We start from the raw sequence: 24,899 nt of genomic DNA on the forward strand, positions 1-24,899 counted from the left end.
ACATTGGACACATTGTTATACTATTCCACCCACCTTAATGAGGATCCTTTCGGCGTGGCGATTCCGTAGCCTTTGGAGTCCAGGTTTCCTCCCACCTTCATGGTGTCGCAGGGCTTCCGCTGCTCAATGTACTCATTCATGGTGGATTCCAACAGGTAGGCGTACTTCCCCTTGGACTTGCGGACCCTCAGAACCCCCTCGGCTGTGGTTTTCACAAACACAGAGGGTTCTGCACTACGCATGTAGGTCCACATTTTGTCAAAGAGGGCGATTTTTGAGCGCTGTGATGAAAAACAAGAGTTGCAGAAATAATATTATTGTTATTAATGCAAAATGTAGCATGAAACTGGGATTACATCTAACACTGATTGGAAATTGGAAAAGTCTGTCTAGACTTTGACCTTTGTCAAATATGAAAACATCCTGTTTTTCCAATATTTATTTGAAATGCATTGTGCAAACCATAAAAGGAGACCATCTCGTACCCTGAAAAACTCTTTGGTGGAGCCGGAATCTAGAGTTCCATAGGCTATCTCTGTCTGTTTAGCCAGGTCCTCTGCACTTTCAATAGGGGAAACCATCCTCTCCACAGTTAAGAAAGCAGCCAGGTTAGCCGTGTAGGAGGAGATGATGATTAAAGTGAAGAACCACCAGACACCACCAACAATTCGCCCAGACAGAGACCTGTTGGATAAAGAGATTTTTAGTATTTCTTAGGTTGGACTGTGTCGGTGACTCATTGGTAGAACAAATTGCTCAAATTTGGTAGAACAAATTGTGGTATGAGGTAATTCTTGTACTCCTGTTCTAAATCTTCAAACCTACCTTGGTGAGATGTCACAGCCTTGTCTCATGAAGGCTCCAAGGGAGAACCAGAGGCTGTTGAATATGCCAAATTCATTGGTGGACTCGTTGGTCTGGATCTGCCCATCCTCGTACTCCTCTGTGTGCCACTCATAGGGGCTGAAGCGGCTGACGAGGAAGAGCACCACACTGACGCCGATGTAGGCAAAAACGATACACATCCAGATCTCATAGGCCAGTGGGTCCAGGAAAGAGAAAACTCCGGGTTTGGATTTTTGAGGCTTCTTGATCATGATTGAGATGCCCAGAGACATGAAAGGCTTGGAGAAGTCTATCACCTCCTCTCGCACCAAAGTGATGGTCAGTGGAGCCACAGCGATGTCTGCTTTCTGTTACACCAAAGAATACATAACAAAGAACAAAATTAAGACATGGGGTACATTATTGTATTCCTTCCAAAAGGCTTTAAAAGTCAGTATCCTTTTTTCAGTTTCTTAATCATCAGCATTACTCACCCCATATACTAATTCTCCGACCATGCCATTCCAGATTTTGGTTTCTGCATCTCGGGCTCCATATTTCCCATCACTCACTATCTTCAGCTGGTATTTGAAGCCACAGTGCTTTGCTATCTCTGCAGCCAGATCTACACAGTAACCCTCGTACCGGTCATTGTCCACAAAAAGGTCAGAGTTCTTCTTCAGCATTACATATGGGGCTTCCTGCAGGAGAGAAAAACAAAACAAGAGAACAATGTTTCAAGGCTGGAATTCAAAATTCTTTTCACACAAGGATGAAAATACATTCGAAATACAAGAAGTTCATGTAATATAGCCTTGACCTTCTGACATGGCTTCCTTAAATTTAAGCCTTTTCCCACTTTCATTCTCTGTACATGCCCTCCCCTTTTGACATAACCATCTATTATCTTTATATTTCCATTTATCTATGACTTAAGTCTCTTCTACCTTGGCAGAAAGCCAATGTGTGTATGTCCTTTGAAAATAGATGTATCAGAAGTATCAGGTTCATATTTGTGCTTGTTTGAAAAAGTAATTTTAAAGCCATTTTGTTTGCTAAAATTACACTGATGGCAAACTAAATGCCAGTATTGTTCAAAACGAGACAATTTAAAACATCTGCACAAAAAATGCATTTCGTGAAAGTGTGATCTCTCAAAACTGATTATACTATCATATAAAACCACAAAATGCATAAAAAGGCAATGTGAATGATCAGTATAATGTGTGTACTTTACTAAAAACAGATTCCTACCAAGATGGTGGTGACAATAACAGTTTTGTTTTCCATTCCCGTGGTATCGTTGGCAAAGACATCAGACTTGGTGACAGCCATTTTGTCAACTTCATTCCAGTATCCAATCTGAGGGTAGAGATAAGAATATTAAAGAATGAAATTAAAATGTAGAAAATGTAATCCACGAAGACACCAATTGTTTCTAAAATAGCAAGAGTGCTGTTTGGAACAACATAAACCTTTATATCCAAACTATACAGTCGATAAAATAAAAACATCTCTCAGCAAAGTGCTGCACAATTAGTTTGTTTAGGCAGAATGAAAAACCTTTTTAAATTAACATTGACCAAATGATTTTTACTTTGCTGCAGCTGCTACCCACAAACCTCACAGAGAAATACCACGGTTTGACACTGAGGCCACTATAAATGCATTGAGTCATCGTGCTACACCATGATTTAGAAACTCTATCTATCAGATGTACTGCAAATGTAAAGTTGTATGACATGTAATTAACTCCATCATGATGAGAGGAGGCTTACCTTTACTGGACCGTTGCTCTTTAATTCCATTATGTTCACTGAGTAGTTGACTCTCTTGCCATGTTGATCAAACTGGATGTTTCCTGTAAGACCCTCCACACGTACCTAACAGACAGAGAGTCACACCGTTGGATGGATTCAGAAAATATAAGCATATGGTGGAATGTAATCTCACTTTAAAATGGCTTTGCAGTGCAGCTTTCATAACAAATATTTACATTACATCATCTGCAAATACATATGCTGATTGTTACAGTGGAATCTATCTGCCGGATACTGAGGTCAGCACCTATTGCTTATATTATGTTGACTACTAAACCCACCACTAATCACTGCCAGGGATGTGAAATTTTGCACTGCTGCAATTCTTCAATTTTACGGGGTATATGCTCACACTGGTGATGTAAATGAGCGCAGCTGGAGTTCAGATAATTTGAATGAATCAGGCTGATCAGGCCTAGCCACTGTGCAGTTAGAGAGCAAACGCTGGAGTGCACAAGTGCCTTTTCACAATACTGTCTGTAGCGTTAGACATCTTCGCAGCAGTCTATCGTTATAGCAGTCAACAAAACGGTTAGCTCACACCCCCTTGTGGTTAATATTCACGGGAGAACAAATACAGACCGACACCGTCTGGGAACTTAAGAGCCTTTATTTGCGCATGCACGCAGTATAAATAGTGCACGCAGACACACACGTCACAACAGAAAAATAACGTCATAACATAAAATACAACAACATAACGTCACTGTGTGTGCCACTCAACATGACTTTGCCACCCATAACATCAGATATGTTTAACACTCCCACTCAAAGACATGTTTAAAGCTTTCTATAATGGTAAACAAAAACATAAACCCAAGATAAAACATTTAGCATTGCAGTGTTGTTCAAAACATTTACATCTGCCAGTACACTTTACTTCCCAAATAAGTATTCCTTAAACTTCTCCAACTTAGCCTTTATCACTGGCTTGGTAAGGACATCCGCTACCATGTTTGCAGTAGGGCAGTACTCTATAGATATTTTCCCTTCTGCGTGTGCAGATCGTACAAAGTGGTACTTTATATCTATGTGTTTGCTTCTCTGTCTGCATACAGGGTTCTTAGATAAGGCTATCGCCCCCTGGTTGTCCTCATATATCTTGACAGGTTCCTGCTGGTTACTACTATCTATCCCTTTTAGTAGCTGTACAAGATACATACTTTCTTGAGTAGTGGCTGCTAGTGCCATATACTCAGCTTCGCAGGTGGATAGTGCCACGGTTGGCTGTTTCCTACTTTTCCACGATATAACTGGACCATTCACAGTTAAGCTGAAACAGTAGCCAGTTGTGCTCCTCCTATCATCTGTATCGGCTGCCCAGTCAGCATCGCTATACCCCTCAAGCTGTAGGCGTTCCTCACATTTCTGGTAATGTAGTTCTTGATCTATAGTACCCTTTAAGTACCTCAGTAGGTGTTTTGCTGTAGCCCAATGTTGTTGCTTTGGTTCTGCTAGGTGTTGTGATAGTTTACTTACAACCCAGCTCAGGTCAGGTCTAGTACATGTCATAATGTATATTAAGCTACCAACTACCTCTCTATATCCTGCTGAGTCAATAACTTCACCCTCATTGTCAAAGTTTAACTTTTGTTCACATGGGGTGGATCTCGGTTTGCATTCAGACATTCCAAATTTTGCCAATATCTTCTCTATGTGTCTGTTTTGAGTCATTTTGATCTCTCCCTCACTCTGTGTAAAATCGATACCCAGGAAGCGTTTAAGTGGACCCATATCCTTCATCTTAAACCTTCTCTTCAACATTTCTTTTACATCACTGAGTAAGGCGGTGTTACTCGCTGCAATGATTATGTCATCTACCCATACTAACAGAATCACTTTCTCGTTCTCAGATTCTCTGCTGTAGACACAATGATCAGCACCATTTTGTACAAAACCATTCTCTGTAAAGTGGTCGTGCAGTAATATGTTCCAGTTACGCCCTGACTGTTTCAAACCATACAATGACTTATTGAGTTTACACACCAAGTGTTCTCCTGTTTCTGACTCGGTTTCAAAACCTTCCGGTTGTTCCATATATACCTCACAGTCTATTGGAGCATTGAGGTAAGCAGTCTTCACATCCATTTGGTGTAGGATAAGATCCTCCTGTACTGCCACCTGTATTAATGCTCGAACAGAAGTCATATTGGCTGTTGGTGAAAAAGTCTCTTTATAGTCAATCCCTTCCACTTGACCATACCCCTTTGCAACGTATCTTGCTTTGCAAGTCTCACATCCATCAGGGCTCTCTTTCACTGCATATACCCATCGCCCTCCCACTGCTTGTTTGCCTCTTGGCAGTGGAGCCAGAGTGAAAGTGTCATTCTCTGTCAAAGCGTTCATCTCCTCTTGCATCGCATCAACCCACATTTTTGACTTCTTACAATCCACAGCCTCTCTAAATGTTTTGGGTGCATCATAAGCTACTCTGTAGAAATAATCTATATTTTCACATTGATCATTACTACACTCGGCTTTACACTGGTACGCTAAGTAGTCTGGAGCTTTTCTTTGTCTCATAGGATACTTCCTTTCTCCATGCTCTCTCTGAGTACTATCTGTCTTGGTCGGGCCTGCCTCAGCAATATCCTCAACTTCAACATTTTCCAACTCGAACTTGATCTTTTGCTCAGACTCCTCTGTCATCTCGTTACTGGACTCCTTACTCTTCTTAGGCTGTTCTTGATGATCCTGGTTGACTACCTTCGGTGGTGTAACTACATAACTCTCAATGTCGTCTCCCATGTCCCAACCTGTCTGAGTCTGGCTATCTGCGCTCCCTTTGGTGATAAACTTCACCAAATCTCGCCTATGTTTTAGGACTTTTCCTGTCTCAGGATAATACACATTATATGCTGGACTATATTTATCATAGCCTACAAAGATCCCCTTTTCACACCTAGAATCCAGCTTCTTCTTGTCCTGTTTGTATACGTAGCATTCAGAGCCGAATATGTGCATGTTACACAGGTTAGGTGTTTTTCCTGTGAAGACACAGTAAGGCGTCTGCTCGAGCCGCTTACTGTAGCATCTATTGCGGATTTGAGCTGCTGTCTGTACAGCATAGGTCCATAATCGCTTTGGGAGGTTACTTTCCAATAGCATACATCGCGTCATCTCGAATAAGGTCCTCCACCCTCTTTCTGCAGTTCCATTCTGATGAGGTGAGTATGGTGCACTCGTCTCGTGCCTTATCCCATTACTCCTAAGTAAGGACTGGAACTCTTGTCCGGTAAACTCTGTACCGTTATCAGATCTAATGCACTTTATCTTTCCATATGGAGCTACATCTGCTATGAATTTTTCTGTAGCTTTTGTCGTGTCACTCTTTGCTTTGATAAAGTATGGGAAAATCTTCCCGCTGTAATCATCAGTAAATGCTATCGCATACCTGTATCCATTTTTATCTGGTTCTATAGGACCGCACAAGTCTGTGTGTACTAGCTTTAATACGGTTGTAGCTTTAGCGTCTGCTTGTCTGTTTCTGTTTTGTGTAAATTTTCCTTGTGTGCATATTTCACAGTTTTGGTTTGACTTGTCATTTTTCCCTTTTATCGTCATCCCTTTAACCACCTTTTCTAATTTTGCGACATCATCAAAATTACAATGACCAAGTATCCTATGCCACGTTTGAATGTCATGACAACCATACACTTCATCAACATTTTCATCTTCTATTGTGCTAAGATAATACAGCCTACCACACACATCCATTTTGAACTTGGTACCACTCTTGTTGACCAGCCAGTCATCACCTTCCCTGAAGCGTATCTCGGCTCCGTTGGCTGTCGCTGCTTTGACTGAAAAAATGTTTTGTGGAAACGTTGGGATGTAAAGTGCTCGCCTGAGCCTCGTCCTCACCCGACGTCCCTCGCTGTCCAGCAAGTAGATCTCGGCGTCTCCCCTCATCTTCGCCATCCCGCTCATCTTTGTTCCGTCGGCAAGCTCAATCATGTGATCCTCGGGTCTGAAGCTCTTGTCAACTGTTTTGAACTTTGTGGCGTCATTGATCATGTGCGTTGTGGCGCCGCAGTCGACCATGAGACCTTTCTTGTTTCTTCCTTGTGTAAGACAGTCACTTAACTTGAAGAAACTCTCTGCCTCCGTCTCTACGTCAGCTTTCTTCATCTGGTCACGGCCTCGTCCTCGACCGCGCCCCCTTCCTCGTTGTGGTGTGTCCCATCTCCGTTCCTGTCTTCTCGTCTGGAATTCTTCTGGACATGTTCTGGCCATGTGTCCCTTTTTACCGCATGTGTAACACTCGACATCAGCCAGCGTCATTTTCTTTCCTCTTCCTCTTCCACGGAACCTCGTTGCCCCGCTAGTCTTCATGACGTTATCTTCTCCTATATTCACGTCACTTTTCCCATATTTTTCAGTACTCTCATAACTTCGCAGTTTTGTTTTAAACTCGCTGAACGTTATGGCGTCATCTGTCTGGGTGATGTACACGACGAATGGCTTGTATAACTCAGGTAGCCCCTTTATCACCATGGCTATCTGAAGCCCATTGCCAATATACTCGTCTGCTCTTCTCAATGAAGTGAATATATTCTCTGCTCGAATAACATAGTCAGTGACCGTTTCATTCCCAGCCTTATAGAGTGTGGAAAGTTCATAATACAAACTCACAACGCGAGGTTTGTCCCTTCCCGCATAGTGTTCGCGAAGGATCCCCAATGCTTTTCTTCCATTGCGATACGCGTCCCTCATTACCAATGACAAACTTTTGTTGTCTAGACATTGCACTAGCTCTGCGTATGCCTCGCCGCTCTTCGCCTCAGCTTTCGTTTGAGATTCTTCGTCATCTGGGTCTATCTCGGGGTCTTCCAAGATAGCTTCCCTGAGGCCGCGTATTTCCATGTGCGCGAGGAACCTCGACTCCCAGAGTTCGTAATTTTTCTCATCACCGTCGAATAAAAGTCTAAACCATTTTTGTCCCGTATGACTGGGCCCATAACCTGTAGCGTTAGACATCTTCGCAGCAGTCTATCGTTATAGCAGTCAACAAAACGGTTAGCTCACACCCCCTTGTGGTTAATATTCACGGGAGAACAAATACAGACCGACACCGTCTGGGAACTTAAGAGCCTTTATTTGCGCATGCACGCAGTATAAATAGTGCACGCAGACACACACGTCACAACAGAAAAATAACGTCATAACATAAAATACAACAACATAACGTCACTGTGTGTGCCACTCAACATGACTTTGCCACCCATAACATCAGATATGTTTAACACTGTCCCTTTGACTCAGGAAATATAGGTTAAATACTAAAATAAAAAAAACAGCCGTAGTTTCCTCCCCTGCAGTTCTCAAAAAAGCAGTGATAAATCAGTTTATTAGAAATGTCCAACATATAGTTAATATGTATGAACCTAAACATGCAGTTTTCAGTTGTGCTCTTCTGTAATGTGGCAGGAAAAAAGGGTGACGCACTATTTGACTCATTTGTGCCTGAAAAACTGCGACGAATTCTCAGTGATTCTGTCCCTGAATGTTTCCAACAATGAAATCTACCCTAAAATAAACTTGTATTGACTAGAAAGGCACTTAAAATTCGAGCGGGTTGCAATCTGGAAAACAAAAGCACCCCTTTGGTTTCACTTTACACGTCAGGCATCAGCTCTCAGCAGGACTGAAGCTAACTGCGTGCATCCGAGTGCAGACTGCAGGAAGACCTCCGCTTCCGTTCTTCTGCAACAGATAGCTGTCAAGGCGTGCGTGGGTACATGCAGTGAAAACATCGTTTTTTTGTCTCTCTGCAGTACTTTGTGTCTTTGTGGGTGTTTGAGCATTTGCTGGAGATCTGCTGTTACCAAGGCAACCAGTCTTTGCCGACCAAAGTACGTGTGTGTGTGCGTGCGTGTTACCTGTTTCAGAGCTCGCTCGATCTCAACTCCCTGAGCCCACGGCACAGCGGGGTTGGCCAGACAGTCTCCGTTGTTGGCCCTTCTGGAGATGTCTATTCTCTGCTTGTGCAGGTAGCGGAAGGCCTCCGTCATCACCTGGACAGCGTCATAGGTCAACGCTGATGTGTACTAGGGGGAGACGACAATGACATGGGAAAGAATTTAGAGAGAGAGCTGTCACATAGATGAAGGTTGTACAATGCCCCCTCTGGCTAACCCTTTTAAACCTAAGCCTGATCCCAAATCTGAACTTAATGTCAGCTTCCTGCAAGGATGTGAGGCCAACCACAGAACTGTCAAATATGTCCATCAACTTAAAACAAACCCGGACCTCATGGATAGTCTCTTTTTATGAGGATCAGATTAGTTAATACAAGCATGAAAAGGGCATCCAGTGGTGAAGCTAAGCTGCACTATGTTTCGGTTGATAGAGAGATTCACAGTTGCCCACATATAAGTAGGTCGGTTGCTTGTTTGCAGTAATCCCTCCTCTTCTTCTTTACACCTACGTGTCATTATAGAGTTAGAAAAATAAGACAACCAGTGCCAGACCAATTTACAACATTCGCAAGCCGTTGTTCTTCAGAGAGACACACTCCAATATCAGCTCAACTGAAAATATCAACTTCAAGCAGCTATTCCTCCTTTGCTTTGCTGGGACTGTCTTTATTGCTATGGGATAGTAGCTACTCACTGGTAGTTGTGCCCCTGGGTGGAAATAGCCTACATTCCAAATTGTCTGACTGGGGTCTGAATTGGCTACCGCTGACCGCTGAAGCATCACATTAGACTCAGCAGAACGTCAGAAAACAAAGAAAAGGATTGCTGAATTTTATCCACCACGTCTTGCTTTGGTTTAGTGTTGGGGAGATAAATGAGGACTGATGTTGTGACTAATTTTCAACATAAAGTGCCCCAACTGTGACGGTTTTCGAATACACACAGTTTTCTCTCTTCATGCTGTTTAGGCTCTAAATAGAAAGATATTGTATTGTATTCTGTCTGGACTACATACTGTACGCTCTATGCTTCACTAACCTTTGTTTTGTCGTAAATGTTGCAGGCATCGAAATTAGTGAGTGTATATTTACAGAAAACAACAACGTTTATCAGTTCCAACATTAATTATCTTCTATTTGTACTATTTTCAGTTTCAAGTAAAATATACATTTCAAATCACTGCTTTATGTGTATATTAGCAATTTACTCTCAAAGATTGGGGTTGGGGTTTGCATATTAAATGTTTTATACATGTAATAGCCACAAAGAGTTATTATCTTTATTCTATCTAAGCTACTGATTTCATTGATAGATTGAAAGCATATTATGTAACACTGTATCAGAGGAAGGATTCATCTTCACAGGAGATAAATGTTCTTGATGTGTCAATGCGGGAATACAATTAGGCACTAAAAATGGAAATGTAATTCATTAAGTTTTAAACATATTGGAGCAGGTTAGTTCTTAAACAAATCCCCCACCCCCCCAAACAGACAAACTTAAGTGTGTGTGAAAGCATTTACTTAAACTCACTCTTATTTTACTGTCAGCACCAGGATACTCTTTCTCCTCGAGTGCCTCCCATCTCTGGTCAAACTTGGACACCAAAGGATCTTCAAAGTCGACAATCTGAAATCCTGAAACATTGGCGCCGCCATACTGGATTTTGGACAGGTCCCCATCAATGAAACCCTGAAAACATCAAAATAAGGAATAACTCCTTCTCTCTGGCTTTCTCCGTCTCAAATGTATTCATTTTTCTATTTTGAAGTGGTTTAAACTTACCAGATTGGCAATAATGTAGTGGTAACCTTTAACATGTCTGCCAATTGTAATGACCTGCAGGGGAAAGAGACACAAATACAAAGTATAACAGATATCCCAATGACAATGATTAACCATTCTCTTCTCGCAAGCAAGGTAGTTGAAATAAGAGCCTTGATGAAAATGTATGATTCTTTGCAAACACACCTTTAACAAGAGTCATAACTGATTGGTACTCAGGAATATGCCATTCTCTACCTTTACCCACACATTCAATTCAAACATCTTAATTTGAGACTAGGATTAACATAGACAGTGATGGCTATTATTAAAAAAAAGCCTGTGATGTTCCGAGTCAAATACTGTGAGACAGAGATATCCAATTCCTGAGGCATTTTCCTTATCGGTGGTATGACAGAGAAACGTAACCACAGAAATCTCGCGGCCACGTACCGTTACAGTACCGCACAAAAATGACACACCGGAAACTAATCCCATTGCTTGAATGACACCTCTGTTTTATCAGGGCTACAGATTTGAATAATAATGTCACGTATCTCACATGAAATGGCTTTGACAAAGAAGCGAGAACATCCACCAAAGCAGAATCTGCTTTCCCTCGATAAAGCACGCAGGCTGCCGTCATTGATCTTGTTCAGCGTTTGTTTGAACACACACGGGAATGCCTTAAATGCTAATCGATAAGCCTCTCCCGGGGGTAAAAGGTGCAGAAAAATAACCTGTGAGCCCTTAACCTTTAATTGCGGTTTTGTTTACGGCACAAAGTAACAATTAGTGTCACTGCTATGGAGCCTTGCTACATCTGTGGGACCGCAAGGATCAGTGCATATTTCATCTGAATGTATTGTTTCTATTGTTTCGTCTCTTTCCCACATTAATATAAGATAACAATGTGACAGTTACCACCAAAGATGATAAACGCTATAAGGCTGGGGAGCTTAAACTTCTAAACGAACAGTTTTGACCTCAAATCAGCAGGAATTCCCTCCATGGTTTTAAATAACAGTACTTATGGTCTTTCTCTTCTCTTTCACTCTATACAGTAGCAGTTTACTGTGCCATCTTGCTATCATATCAGCATGTAGTCAGTATCATATGTTGACATTGTTGGCTTTTGGAAGTGGCTGTGTGTTCAGTTTTCCTCTCATTCTTAACAAAACACAGGCACACAGTCGGACCAAATACAACAGAAATTGCACTGATGATTTATATTCATTGGCAACCTTTTGTGTCCAAAAGCAGGAAATAGTTTGACCAATTTATTGCATGGTGAAATGTTATACAGCTGATGGGAGGGAATACAAAACATTTGACCTTCACACAGGAGACCAGGATTCATATTCCACGTCAATCTTAAACAGATGGGGTGCTATAAAATACAAAGAGTAACATGGGCTGTATGCTGTTTGTGACTTGGTGTGACCATCTGTGAGTGTAAAGAACCTCTAATATACAGTGTGTGTGTGAGTTGTTATGAACATGATTTGCGTTTCTTGAATCATTGTGTATGATTTGCCAAACTAAGTGGAAAATGTGGTAAAAGAACACTGAAAATGTCAACACAGAATATTTTCCATACTGTTTATTGTATGTTCACTGAGAATACTTGGTCTGATGTAATCCCGGTTGTATTATTTTTCCTCCAAAAGTAATTTTTCCTAATGCAAGATAGGTGCATATGAATGTAATTAAGGTTAATTAAAGGTTAATTGTGGAGCAAGCCAACAGGAAGCATGTGAAAAATTAATTATTCTAATATTTGATATTTCGTCTCTGTTAGTGGAGAGAGAAAGAGAGAGAGAGAGAGGGAGAGAGATAGAGAGAGAGAGAGAGAGCTTGATGACAAACTATAGGCCTGCCACACATAAAGCCTGTTTCTTGTTTTCCATATGAATGACTTTGCTCTCCAACATGAGAAACAAAGGTGGCAGACTAATATCAAAACCCCTGTGCAGACAATAGCTACAACAAACCTTTGTGTATCAATAGAAACTCATTTGAATGTAAGGAGGCGTACCTGCTCCATGATGTCTTTCACTTTGTCCTGCTCACAGTCTAGGATCACCCTCCTCTCCTTCTTGTTCTCCAGGTCTTGGAACAGTGAGCGGTAAGCCTCGTCTTTCCTCTCATCCTTCAGATTCCCCACGTTGATAGCCGTCACCTGCCACTTCCTCTCTGCCGCGGTGTCCAGGACAACCTGCAGCGTGGTGAGTCCTGTAGCAGAGCATGAAGCATCTGTCACTACAGAATTTCACTGACAACATTTGCGTGTGAATTAAATGACCTGCGATCGAGTCACAGAGAAAAATGAAAACACTTAAACACGGAGCAAATTTGTACTTTTTCATTGCCACTTTAATGCGTTCTCTGCCCTTATTTAAGGTCGTTGGAGGTTTTACAGTGATGGTTAAATCTGCCTCAGCCTCTTACGTAAGAGCTCATCAGGATGAGTCACAGGTGAACTTGAACATGTGGGAGGGGAGAGGATCTAACAATAGCTGCATCTGCTATATTTACATATAATAACTTTTCAATTGGACCATAAAAACATTTTTTGTCACATTTTTAATTCCCAGTTTAGGAGTAGCACAGCCTGTGTGGTTCTCCCCCCGTCGTTGGCGTAGGGAGGGTTCATACTCCCTGCCTAATCTGATTCATATGGAGTCACTAAGTGCTTCCTCTCATCTGACAGTAGTTTTAATAGCAGAGCATAATGCGAACAGAGGTTCTCTGCAACTTTCTTCTAAACTTATCCCCACCCACTAACTCTTCACTGTGTCGTGTCACTCTGCATGAATTCACACTCGCAGCTGTGGAGGGCACTCTACATCAAAGAAGAGGCTCTAATTAAACAGCTTTAACTGTAGGATACGATCACCTCTCTCTATTATAAGCAGCAAACTTCTTTATCACCGTGGATACTGATACCTTAGACAGCTGGTGTGCTGAGCTGCTTCATTGCAAATACAGAATTTCCCAAACCAATATGTATACGCACCAAAAAACGCATGCATGTCTGTGCCAGTGTTGCTGGTAAAGGTGAAATGAATTTAGGTCTTTTCAAATTCCAATCCAACATGTTTTTATCTTTATTAAATGCAGGATGAGTAAAATAAAGACAGAACTTAAGTTGGCATAACCTGTCTGTACTCAAAGACAGAGGAGGAGTGGGTGAGGCGAGGGGCCGGACTGGGATTCAGACAAATATGTTCCCTATAACTCCCCTCCGTCAGTGAAGACAGACAGTCTGTAGACAGTTGCTATTGCTGTGAGCACCTGGGTTCTCACCCGTGAACACAACTAAATGAAGCACTGATCTGGAGGCACCACTGCCGCTGGGAACTGAACTCTGGTCTTCGTGGCAGTGTTGAGTGTTTAAGCTCTATTTCACCTGCACTTACACACACACACACACACACACACACACACACACAGACACACAGACATCCCTGTTTCTTTCAGTATCCACCTATACACTCACTTCTTGAGGCTTTACCCTTTACCCCAAAGTCCGTACAACAAAATGAACAGACACAGCTGCTGCATCGGAGTAATTCAATTATATTTAGCACACGTCCATCAATCTCAAGAGTCGATAGTCAAAGGCAGAGACTACACTCTCCATTTGAACTTCAATTCCTATCATGCTCCCTATCTCGTTTCACAGCTGAATCTCTCCCATATTGATCCCTGGTCTGCAGAGAGCAGTTGGAGAACAGTTTGATAAAAGGGTTGAGTGTTTAATTCCGCCTTGCTACAGAGAAGTGAATTACAGATGGAATCAATTTCATGCAACACGGCAGAGGTTTTATGATGGTAGGGAGGAAAAGGGAGGCTTGCAGTTTTGTCTGAGTGAACTATGCATCATAATTACAGTAAGGTCATTATGGTCTACTTAGGTTGAGTCTTTCATCAATGTTCATTAAATGAGATAAATAGAATTCTGAGTGATTTAAAAGTGAATATAAAACAAATGGTGGAAGTCTTTGATGATTTTCTGTATTAATGCTGGTTAAAGTTCATAATTCAAAGTGATTGTTTTGACACTGTGAGTAAGACCATGCTCAGCTCTTTTTTTGTTACTTCACAGTATTTCTTCAGACCATAAAGCTGTGATCATAGCTTGCAGGGAGTGAGGATTAATGGCCGCTGTATTCGCCCATTAACAGCACTAGGAACAGCGGCTTAAAAACCGTCGCGTCAGTCATTATACACAACCATTCCATGTAGTGGTAAGTGTAATCATGAATGTGATTTGTGAATATTATAGCGTGACTTCTTCTCAGATCTCAGTGAAGAGATGAATTCCTCTGATCCAGTGATTGGACTTGTAGCCTTCACAAGTGCCTCATTTCATGCTCATGATTAAAAAAAAAATACAATGGCAGTGGGTTGCTGTGTATGAATGTATGTGCATAATATGATGCTGGAAGACTCATAATCACAAATAAATAATGCATAGAGGAAAACAATCCACTACCTACAAATACCGTTTTGTATTCTCTTAGATCTAAGATATTGTTTCCTTCAGTCATCCATCAAAAGATCCTGCATGCTTTCCTCAAGTATTTCATGTTTTAGAAAATGACTGTCCACTTTCCGCGTAATACTAAACGTAGCACCGCTGGAGGATATGCGGTTTTAATTGCCTATTGTGCTGCAACTGGACAAATACTGCTGAACTTTGAATGTTCATTTACTTGGGAATGAGAGCAAATGCGCTAATGTGCTCATGGATGGGCACAATTTTCTTTTTATTTGTTAAAAGCTATTTAGGGGCTACAGGGCGTTAGGTTGTGAAAGCTCCCAAAATATTTCAATGCTTATAAACTTTCAATTCAAATACGACATAATGTATAATTTGTCAAATCTGTAAACGTTATACTGATGTAGAAATGATTACCAAGACTTACACCATGTAGCAGGCAACTTAAATAATAATTTAAACTCTATATTGTTCAATGCACCCATAGATATATGGAAATATCGCACATTAAAGCACAAATCAGCACTGATTCATCTTGAAGAGAGGCGTTTTCTCCTACATCTCCATTCTCCTACATAAATTCCAATCCAAAAATTCAAGAAAACGTGGAAAAAAAGAAAATGTCTCTTCCCTTGATTGTCATATAATCCTCACCCTAAATCCTCGACACTGGCTCTGTAAACATCACATGGGGGTTTGACACTGGCACTGCTTCCTTGGGTTTGTTTATTGCTAGGAGACTTGGCAGAAATGTGGAGATTTTGACAGGCCGAGTTCTTTCATCCTGTCTAATAAGGACATTTATAGTTGCCAAATGGAAGCAATATTCCAAATAATGTGAAACTGCAAAATGATTTCACAGTGTGCGGGGTTAACATGGACTCATTGACGACACAGGTGTTTGGTTTATTCATTAGTATGTCGCTCTAATAGAATTCATGATAAGCAGCGGCCACTCTCTCTCGCCTTCTCTCTCTGTCCCTCTTTGACTGTCAAACACCCCCACGCACATCCTTGCATCACTTACCAATCTGCTCAGTCACTCACCATCTCTCTCTCTCTCTCTCTCTCTCTCTCTCTCTCTCTCTCTCTCCGGCACCACACTTCAGTTGCCATGGGAATGAGTTGGAGCTCACTGACCTAATTAAACACCCATGCAATGATGAAATATGCACATCAGGGCCCTTTAGTGCTGTTGAATGCATATAGTAGCGACTTGATGTCTGAGTGTAAGCACTGGCGTTAGCATTGGGCCGTTCTTAAAACAGCTGGCTGGGACACAAGCTCTGATTTAGAGAGGATGAATATTTGATTCTGCTGGCGGTTGGAGTAGGGGCGACCGAGGTGGTTTCCTATTAGCGATGAATGCTGAGAGATGAGAAATGGGCGGGTCGGGCAGAGCCAGCAAGCGAAGAGTGACATGTGGGGGGTTGAGAGAGAGAGAGAAAAGGGTGTTATTGATCTAAGACAGTGTATTATTGAAAGGTCCACCGATGTTGTTGTTGTTGTTGTGGTTTGAACCTTATTCTACCATCAAAGTGTTCCAGGTCTTAAGATTATAAGAAAACTGTAACTCCACTATAAACTGATCTTAATAATTGCTTTAATTGCTCTAACAATATTAGAATAGTGTAGAATTGAAGCAGTTTTGTTGTCAGTGCTGGAATGTGCCGCAGCAGGCTGCATGACAGATGACATCCATTCACAATTAGTGGGTGATGCTACAAAATGAGCAATATGGCACATTGAAATGAGATACATTATTACAAACATACGCAATAATCCTATTCTTTGAGCTTTGTGATTTTAAAGTATGATATGTGAGTTTCCTTTTAAAACCACGGGGCATTGCGACACCCTCATATATATGCCCCATATTCATAAAGCTATAACAACTATAAAATGTCTACGTTTTATTTCATTTTCAGGCTCATATCTGTATCTAATAGAAGTGAATAGAATGAATGTGAGGTAAGTCTGAATAATATTCTGAGAGGTCGGATAATATTTCAACTTTGGCAAGCGTGCATGAAATCTGGGGCTATAATTCTATCCAGTTGCAATTACAGATGCACAAATGCTTCAGAATGACAATTTTCACAGACATCGGTGTCTCCGTGTTATTGAAGTTTTTCATCTCACCGCCACAAAAGCAAAGTGTGTGTGTGTGTGTGTGTGTATCTGAAGGCTGGTGGGGTCTTGTATTCTCTCTGTGAAAAATGTTCGACTCAAGTTGAATTCTGAAAGCCAAACATTTACTTGTATTGTCACACTTTCAAGTTAGATATCGTTATGAGAGTACATCTTCCACCACTGCTCAATAATCAGGAATATCTAGGTATATTTCTGTGTTAGATCTGTGTATTACTTGGTGTACCCATTCCTATAACTCACTATCTTCATATGATAAACACGAGTCCAGAGCTGCAGGGCACATCACCTCTACTGTGCGTCAAACATGGCGATGCCGACCTCCTTCCTCTCAATATTCCATTAAAAAAGGCTCTAAATCACAGATGGCCTTCAGTAAAACTATCTTTTGTGTGAGGCGAGTGTGATATTTTTGAGGAATAAGTTTGAATGTAACCTTTTGGATTGTATTAACACAAACCACTGCCCCTGTTTGAAAGCACAATACTATGATTGCTTTTACAAAAGGCCAAAATCCTTTCTTTTTTTTCTTTTTTAAATGAATGCTTGCTCTGTAAATGCCCTTTAGACCTTAATAAATGTCACTCCCTCCCAGTCCAAATTCTACAAGGAACACACAGTACCATTAAATCTATCAAAAGTCAGGTTCTTTTAATATATCAAGACTGGTAGCTAAGTTCAGAAATATCCTTCGGGATCAATTCTGGAGGCAGGACGCTTTAGAAATGACACAGCAAGACGTAGTGGCGTGACGGCGTCCGTGTCTTACCTCTGTCGCTGTCGTACAGGTAGGCGAACTTGTCCCACTTGTAGTATTCGATAAGGCTGAGGAGGGGCCCTTTGATGTCGGGTCTCATCTGGATGATGAACTGCTGAGTTCCGTCCAGGGGGAAGCTGGGCGTTATGAAGGAGACGTGGAGAGTGCCGCAAAACGACGTGATGGTATTGACGGACTTCTTGTCGTAGAATCCAAAAATGGCGTACACCCCTCTGGAGAACTGTGAACAGACTGAAGCGGAGACAAAAACACATGTTAAAATCATTTATTTAATGTGTATAACTCAACCTACCTGCCTATGTTAAGCTCTAAGTATCTTGGGGATGTAGATTAAGAGGCTTTACAACTGAACTGAAATGGAGGATGTCACCGGGAAGAAGGATGGAACAGCCTCTCCCGTTTTTCATACTACCTCATATCCACTTAATTGAAACACATGCATCCTATTTGTAATTTGCGATGACTATGCAACTCATACCGGGCCCCCATTTTCAAGTGACTACTATGAGTTGGTGGGACAGGCGTAACGGCGCATATATCCAAGAGCTTTATTACAATCCTTTAGTGCACATTAGAGCCGCACGCAACCATTAAGGGACGTCTTTTTCGGTTTCTCTTTCAGTTGATGAATGGATAATAGCTGTCCATAAGCTGTGCCAGGGGAGCGCTTGTATCCAACAGTAAAAAAAAAAAAATACCACTGTAGTCCCATCAGAACTTGAAACTTTCCCGAGTTGCCCTGTGACGTTTTCATAGTGGGATTCCTACTTACTCAGTGGGAATAAGCAGTGTTGGAAGTGTGCATTCATCCTTTATGCAGGAGATCCATTCTCTGAGGCACTATGATATTACTTCCTGTGTTGCATGTTCTACTTTGGGCGTCTTATATGAGAATATGTAGCTGAGTACATATATGCAAGAGTGCACACATACACCACCATCTGCAGTCGTACATCAGGAGTAGATTCTTACGCTGCAGGCTATATCATATTTTTTAGACATCTTTAGGGGAATGCAACCACCGTGTTCTGATGACGACCTTTTCTCATGATTTCTTCAGATGTCAAAGAAAAACTACTTTAACTACATGATCCATGCCCAAGTATTGTACATACAGTTATGCACAAATCAGCAAAGGTACTGTGGATTGACGAAAACGTGAATGCTGAATATCTGAGTAACCTGAGGCTGCAGGCCATTTCTCAAACATTGTATCACGGTCAGCAGATTGGCATGTTGCTTGTAAATGTGTATTGATCAAATGTAAGTTATTCAGGCTTATTGACTTGGACATATATGTCTTCCAGTGTAATTAATCTAATGAGTCACTTCCTTTTCCACAGTGCACCTGGGACGGCTTGCTGACATAAGCAAGCTGGTGTCCATACAGTAGATGTTAGCTGGTTTATTGTGCGCTGCAGGCCTTCTGCCGCTCTTCACTTGGCTGTGGCATTATCTTGTAGACATGCTGGGCCGGCTTGAAGAGCGAGGATATTGTACCTATGTAGCAGCACAGCTACATCACCTCAAACACTAAGCCACCGAACATCTCAGAGCTCAGCTACAGATGAAGGCTATTAGTCTTGATATGCGGTATCCTGGGCTCATTAAGTGGTTGAACGTGCTTCGGGTTAACCAAACGACTGGATAGACGCTGCTCAATCACAACAATCCATTCTGTACGCTATTATGTGTACAAGTGTGTGTGGTGGAAGCTGTAGGGTATCCTGATGACGTCATGTTCTTTTATCCTACTGTTAATGTCCTGCTCCACCAGTTCTTTATGTGGACATAAATCAACCACTACAGTGTGTGTATGCTGCTGATGTGTGTATCGCATCGCTTGTGTCTCAGCATGTGATATCATTAGTCTAATTGAACTTACAGAGCAACCAACCAGCACAAATGGATTATAAGGATTCCAGTTTATAAGGACGCTGAAAACAAGTGAATTCAATTGAAGTGAAAAAGCTCAATATCCATCTGTTGTTGTTTTTTAGTCAATGAAACCTCAGTCTATGGCTATTTTTTAAATTTAAACATGGAAAATCCTGAAACAAATGCTCACTTTTTATCCTCACTAGGTTCAATTCTACTGTATTTAAACTGACGTGTCGATTCTACAATCATACTTACACTCCTGCTTTAAAGTTTCCTGCAAACATACCCAGTGAGTGCTTTGACAAACTGTTATCTTTCACCATAATGAGCTGAGCAGCTTCACAGGGGCAGTTTGGGGCAAAAGTGAGAGAGGGAAACCTGCTAATTAAAACGTCTGGCACTTGTTGAAGACAAAAATGTTGGATGCCTCGGTTATACTGAGTCTTTGATCTGGCTCAGATTGCATCCTTGTGATCACCACAGACTCTTTGTCAATCAGAGTCTTCTAAGGCAATGACTCTGTATCACACAGGCTCCTGACTTGGTGGCTGTTACAATCTAAATTTGTGTGATAGATTCTCTGTAACAAAAAAAAAGCCTTATTATTCATAGCAGTTTTTTTATTACTCTTGGTAATTGGACCAAAACCTCAAGCCAGCCATTATTAAGTGTATTCTTAACCCATCAGCCTTTCACCTTTCAGAATTCCAATAAACTATAACCAGACAATGGAACGCAATTAGCATTTGCAAACCAGGACCTTATCCAATGCCAGCAGTCGTGTGTTTCCAAAATCTTTCCTTATCCCCCAGTTTAGCAATTAAATGTCCATCGCTGTCCACCAATATGCCCTTATCAACACTCTGATCAGGGACATTGGTTTGTGGCACCGATCCTAATCTTTTAAGCATGTGACACGACGGTGCACTCAGGTCATTCTCATCAAATTTCATTTATGCTGAACTGGAAGATAATATAATCCAAAGTGTGACCCCTGTTAACTGCCACTGTAAAATGATTTTGCTAAATTCAATCAAGATGAATGAAACGCCCCTGTATCCATCCATCAATGCTGTTTGCACATTTAACTCTTACTTTATCTCTTTTATCCCTTGATGATGTTCATATTTGTTCTTTGTATCCGAGCATAGGGCATCTTTATCTGATCATGTCCCTGATGGAAGTATGGAACAGCATAGTAAAAGATCTAAATATGCTACAAATTAAATGTGTTGGTCTGTCGTCTGACGCTCCATCTGTGACTATGGAACAGGATCAGGGGCTATGACTTAACAAAATTCTAATACAGAGGGATTAAAGTGTGGTTAAGATGTGAAAGCGAAAGTGTGCGCTGTTATCCCCATTTATTTGATTTTTTGGGGGACTTTCATGCAGGTAAAAAGACATGAAAGATGCAGAATTCTTGTAAACAATCCCTCCCCTCTCCATGGTCTTGTCATCCCTGACCAGGTGCAAACTGCTACTTTCATACATGACCATACTTGCTCTTTTAAAGCATCTTTTCATAGCCAATAGAGCTGTAGAAGCTTCCTTCAGTGACATCTTGAAGAGTCCATTGTCACAATTGCAAAGCTTTGCTAATACTCCCCTGCTGGTGAGCTTGCTGACTGTGCCCGGGATTAAAACTCTCACAGCTCATGCTTAGAGAGTCGACGTCCCCATGACTGTGCTGCAGCTTATGTCGGAACGAATGGTTTAACAAAAAAAAAAAACAAATATGGTAATTCTCATACCAGAAGGAGTGTACTGTCCGTTTCCAATGCGTTGATGTTTAGAGGGATTTGCTGGCACGTGGCAGAAAACCTATGGGGACGCTTTAATATGCAGCACAACACCTGCATGTGTGTCTTCAATCAGGAATTGAGAAAGGTTTAATTAGAAATGAAAAGGTGGCCCCAAATAACAGCTAGGAAGAGAGAGGGAAAAGTGCAAGGTAGAAAAAGCCATTAAACCCTGATCACATCTTGACTGGTTTCCAATAAGACTGGGGACTATTTTCCTTCAGAAGTCACAACCTCAAGTCAGCCTCTGATTTAAAAAGACGGAGCGTATTTTTTCTCCCTTTTAGTCTCGTACGCCCTAATTGGGCAAAATCAGGAAAATGGGAAAAATTGTTTATTTGCTGTGAGCTACTTAGATCCAGAAAACCAGCGTTCTCATTTAATCTGGGGGAATGTTGGAGACAGATAAACAGGCTGTCGATTTGGGGATTTGTAATCCTAATATTGTGTTTACCAGATGAGGGTGTGTAGGGAATATTGTGTGTGCTTGGGCGTGATAGCTCGAGAACATCTTCAATGCGCTATAATAATAATAATAATAATAATAATAAGTGGTAAGTGGTTCCAACGGTGATATTAGTTGGATGATCTGATGATGTGGCAATGACAACAGAATGTAATTGTGACATTGTCGTGTTGGTTAAAGGTTTTCTACTGGAATGGTGCGCATTCAACTCGACCTTCTTTCTCAAAACAAACATTACTTGTATTGCAAACACAAAGCTTAATGTTGTATGACTGGACTCGATCATTTCTCATTTCAGGGTGAAAATTCTCTTTATATTCTTTCTGTCTCTTTAAAGCTATTGGGCACTTTGTGGTCATCAGACGGTTCTAATCAGCTCATTATCGCTGCGATGTTAAATCTGTCGCAGCAGTGACTCTAACACTGTGTATCACCTTCCAAGGTTGCAGGGGGAAGATTCCACCCTGTGAAATATATTTAGCCGTCCCAATTAGCTGACCTCATTTTCACCACCATGGCACTGAAGACTTTTCCACCACTCCATCACTGTTCTGTTGTATCTTCTACTACTTAAATGTCCAACTTTAACAGACATATTAAACCGCATGTACTTTAATTGCATCAGTATATCAGCACTTTATCAGCAACTGATTAAAGGCATTCTTAGATATAGGGAGACATTTTCAGGATGGGATATTTAGAGGATCATTATATAGTTTTTGGTCCTTGTCAGACTGAATTTATTTAAACTTACAAGCTTCATAGGGTCTGTGGATTATATCAGAGGTACCAAACATGTGCCTGCACACAAATCAGCTGTCACAGTTTCCAACATCCACAATTATTACATCAAACTGGGTCAGCATCCACACTATTCACCTTTATGTAGCCCCTCAGACTTCAACCACCATCCAAACAGTCGAGGAGAGGAATTCTGCAATCCTCCAATATAAAGCAAAATGGATGAAGCAGTCTAAAATACACACAGCCACACTCTCTCACAAACACACACACACACACACACACCAACGCCTCCACGTCACTGTCATGCTGATCAACAGTCCGGTCTCGGTGCTGCTACATATTGCACTCACTCCAACGCTGCTGTTCTCACCTCAAGAGAAAGACTTCCGGATCAAGGAGGCTTTATGTAAAACTGATCCGTCACCAGTTGGTAAGACGTCTAAAGCCACTCTGCCCTAACGTCATAGCAACCCGAGCGTCTTTATCACTGATATAGTTGCTTCTTTGGCCCTACAGTCCAGACACTTGCAGGTTAAGGGGAATTGGCAACTGGAAATTGCTTGTAGGTGAACGTGTGAACATGTTTTGTCTGTGTATCTAAGGCGCTGTGATTGACAGGCAACCTGTCTAGGATTGCGCCTTTTCCCCAAGTGCATGCCGGGATATGTTTTGAGAGCTGTAGCTACAATTGAGGTCACTGAGGTCGCGTCCTTTTCTATTTTTAAATGTCCACTTCAATTCTCCACAAACAGACGCAGTCATTTAGGAGGGGAATGAAGCGGCGGCTGTCATCCAGCATTTACAGCCACTGGAAAGACGATACTTAACTCAAGTTCAAAATGTGATGTTGCTCATTGTCATCTTCCATACCGTTCTCCACAATACAGCCATTCCTCCATCTTCTTGCCCCCGGCCTCAATCAGCTCCTCCTGGATGTTTTCCAGCGTTAAATATAGTGTGATTTAGACTTAATATATTGTGTGTCTGTTGTCCACTATTGTGATAAAAGCATTTTGCGTTGCGCTGACCTCATCAACTGAGTCTCTCTCTCTCTTTCTCTCACCCTAAACACCACAATAAAACCTTGCTTCCCAGTCAGCAGACATCTAACAATAAGCATTTAAAAAGATGTCTTGTTCTGACAGTGGCTCTCCTGGGTGATCTGTACACTGTTAGGGCCTGTCAGAGTCCTCCTGTCTATTCTGCACTGCTGCAGATGAAGCAATGACAGCTTAGGGACACTTTAAAGAAAAAAAAAAACAGAATTGCTGCCTTCTTCCAAAGTAGCTCTTGTAATACCACATTCACATCCTCATCATTGCACCTGCGAGGAAAAACTTTCTGCCTGAAAGTTCCGACTTTAGAGCTTTTTTTTTAATACTTTAATCTTTTCTCCCTGACTCAATTAATATAGCGTTAGGCCACAGGCTGAATACATAAGCATGCCTAAAGTTTTCTATGGATTTAAAAATGAAATGGTGAAAGACCTGATATGCTGGGACCTGTAGCACCTCAGAAGAAGAAGAATCACATTTGTGAAGCAGGGGAATTGTTTTACCACTACGAAAAAGCATTGCAAGCAGACCATAAAAGATAAGATATGATGTTTGATCTCGGTAGGCTGTTGCCAGGGTAACATATATCGGCTATGTTTTCTCTACACTGCACAAAATATTGTCATCATTTCATATAGTGTAGAGAGCATTTATATAAATGTCATTTCTCTTAAGTAAACTGGAAAAACGGAAATTTGAATGATCTTATTTTAGTTACTAATATTCACCCTCATTTTTGTCTGTAGTCTATCAACTTCTGAGGTCTTTCTGTCTTGTAGAAAGGGGGGGGGCTCATCCATTTTCCTTCTCACGGAGTACAGGGACAATGCAGAGAGGTCCATTTCACCCGGCTCTGGGTTCTCTTATGGTTCTCTCCTCTCTGCACCATCTCATGGACTCTGCGATTTCATATTGGCTTTGTGGAAATCCTCTTACTGGACCCAAACTCAGTTGCTGTGTTTATGTCATCTCGTATTGTTTCTTCTATCTGCAGCTAGTATTGCACACTCGGGAGGAACATTTCTCTCTGAATGGCCTCTCCAAGGATTTCTTCCATTTTATTCCTTCTATGATAATATATTTTTGTGACTTTTCCCTTGTCTTCTTCAAAGAGAACACTGGCTAGACCCCAGAGCTGTTTTTTCTTTCATGGGGCCTGTAACGCTTTTTGAGACATTTTATGTG

At 41.4% G+C, this 24,899-nt stretch overlaps 1 protein-coding gene across 3 annotated transcripts in view; it reads right to left on the bottom strand.

The window, feature by feature from the left end:
- The window catches only part of gria2b (glutamate receptor, ionotropic, AMPA 2b), a 42,849-nt gene that overhangs the window by 4,986 nt on the left and 12,964 nt on the right, over window positions 1-24,899 (bottom strand). For all 3 annotated transcript variants that reach the window (XM_076149186.1, XM_076149188.1, XM_076149187.1), the window contains 11 exons: window positions 17,758-17,997; window positions 12,369-12,565; window positions 10,352-10,405; window positions 10,100-10,258; window positions 8,528-8,695; window positions 2,604-2,708; window positions 2,080-2,187; window positions 1,320-1,526; window positions 826-1,193; window positions 486-684; window positions 34-281 (listed from right to left, as the gene is read on the bottom strand). In XM_076149186.1, the coding sequence (XP_076005301.1) occupies window positions 34-281; window positions 486-684; window positions 826-1,193; window positions 1,320-1,526; window positions 2,080-2,187; window positions 2,604-2,708; window positions 8,528-8,695; window positions 10,100-10,258; window positions 10,352-10,405; window positions 12,369-12,565; window positions 17,758-17,997 (2,053 nt within the window). The remainder of the gene's footprint in view (window positions 1-33; window positions 282-485; window positions 685-825; window positions 1,194-1,319; window positions 1,527-2,079; window positions 2,188-2,603; window positions 2,709-8,527; window positions 8,696-10,099; window positions 10,259-10,351; window positions 10,406-12,368; window positions 12,566-17,757; window positions 17,998-24,899) is intronic.

The sequence above is a fragment of the Genypterus blacodes genome, unplaced genomic scaffold (assembly GCF_046128005.1).
Source record: "Genypterus blacodes isolate CSIRO-AG114 ecotype Tasmania unplaced genomic scaffold, CSIRO-AGI_Gbla_v1 ptg000044l_1, whole genome shotgun sequence".
Taxonomy (NCBI): domain Eukaryota; kingdom Metazoa; phylum Chordata; class Actinopteri; order Ophidiiformes; family Ophidiidae; genus Genypterus; species Genypterus blacodes.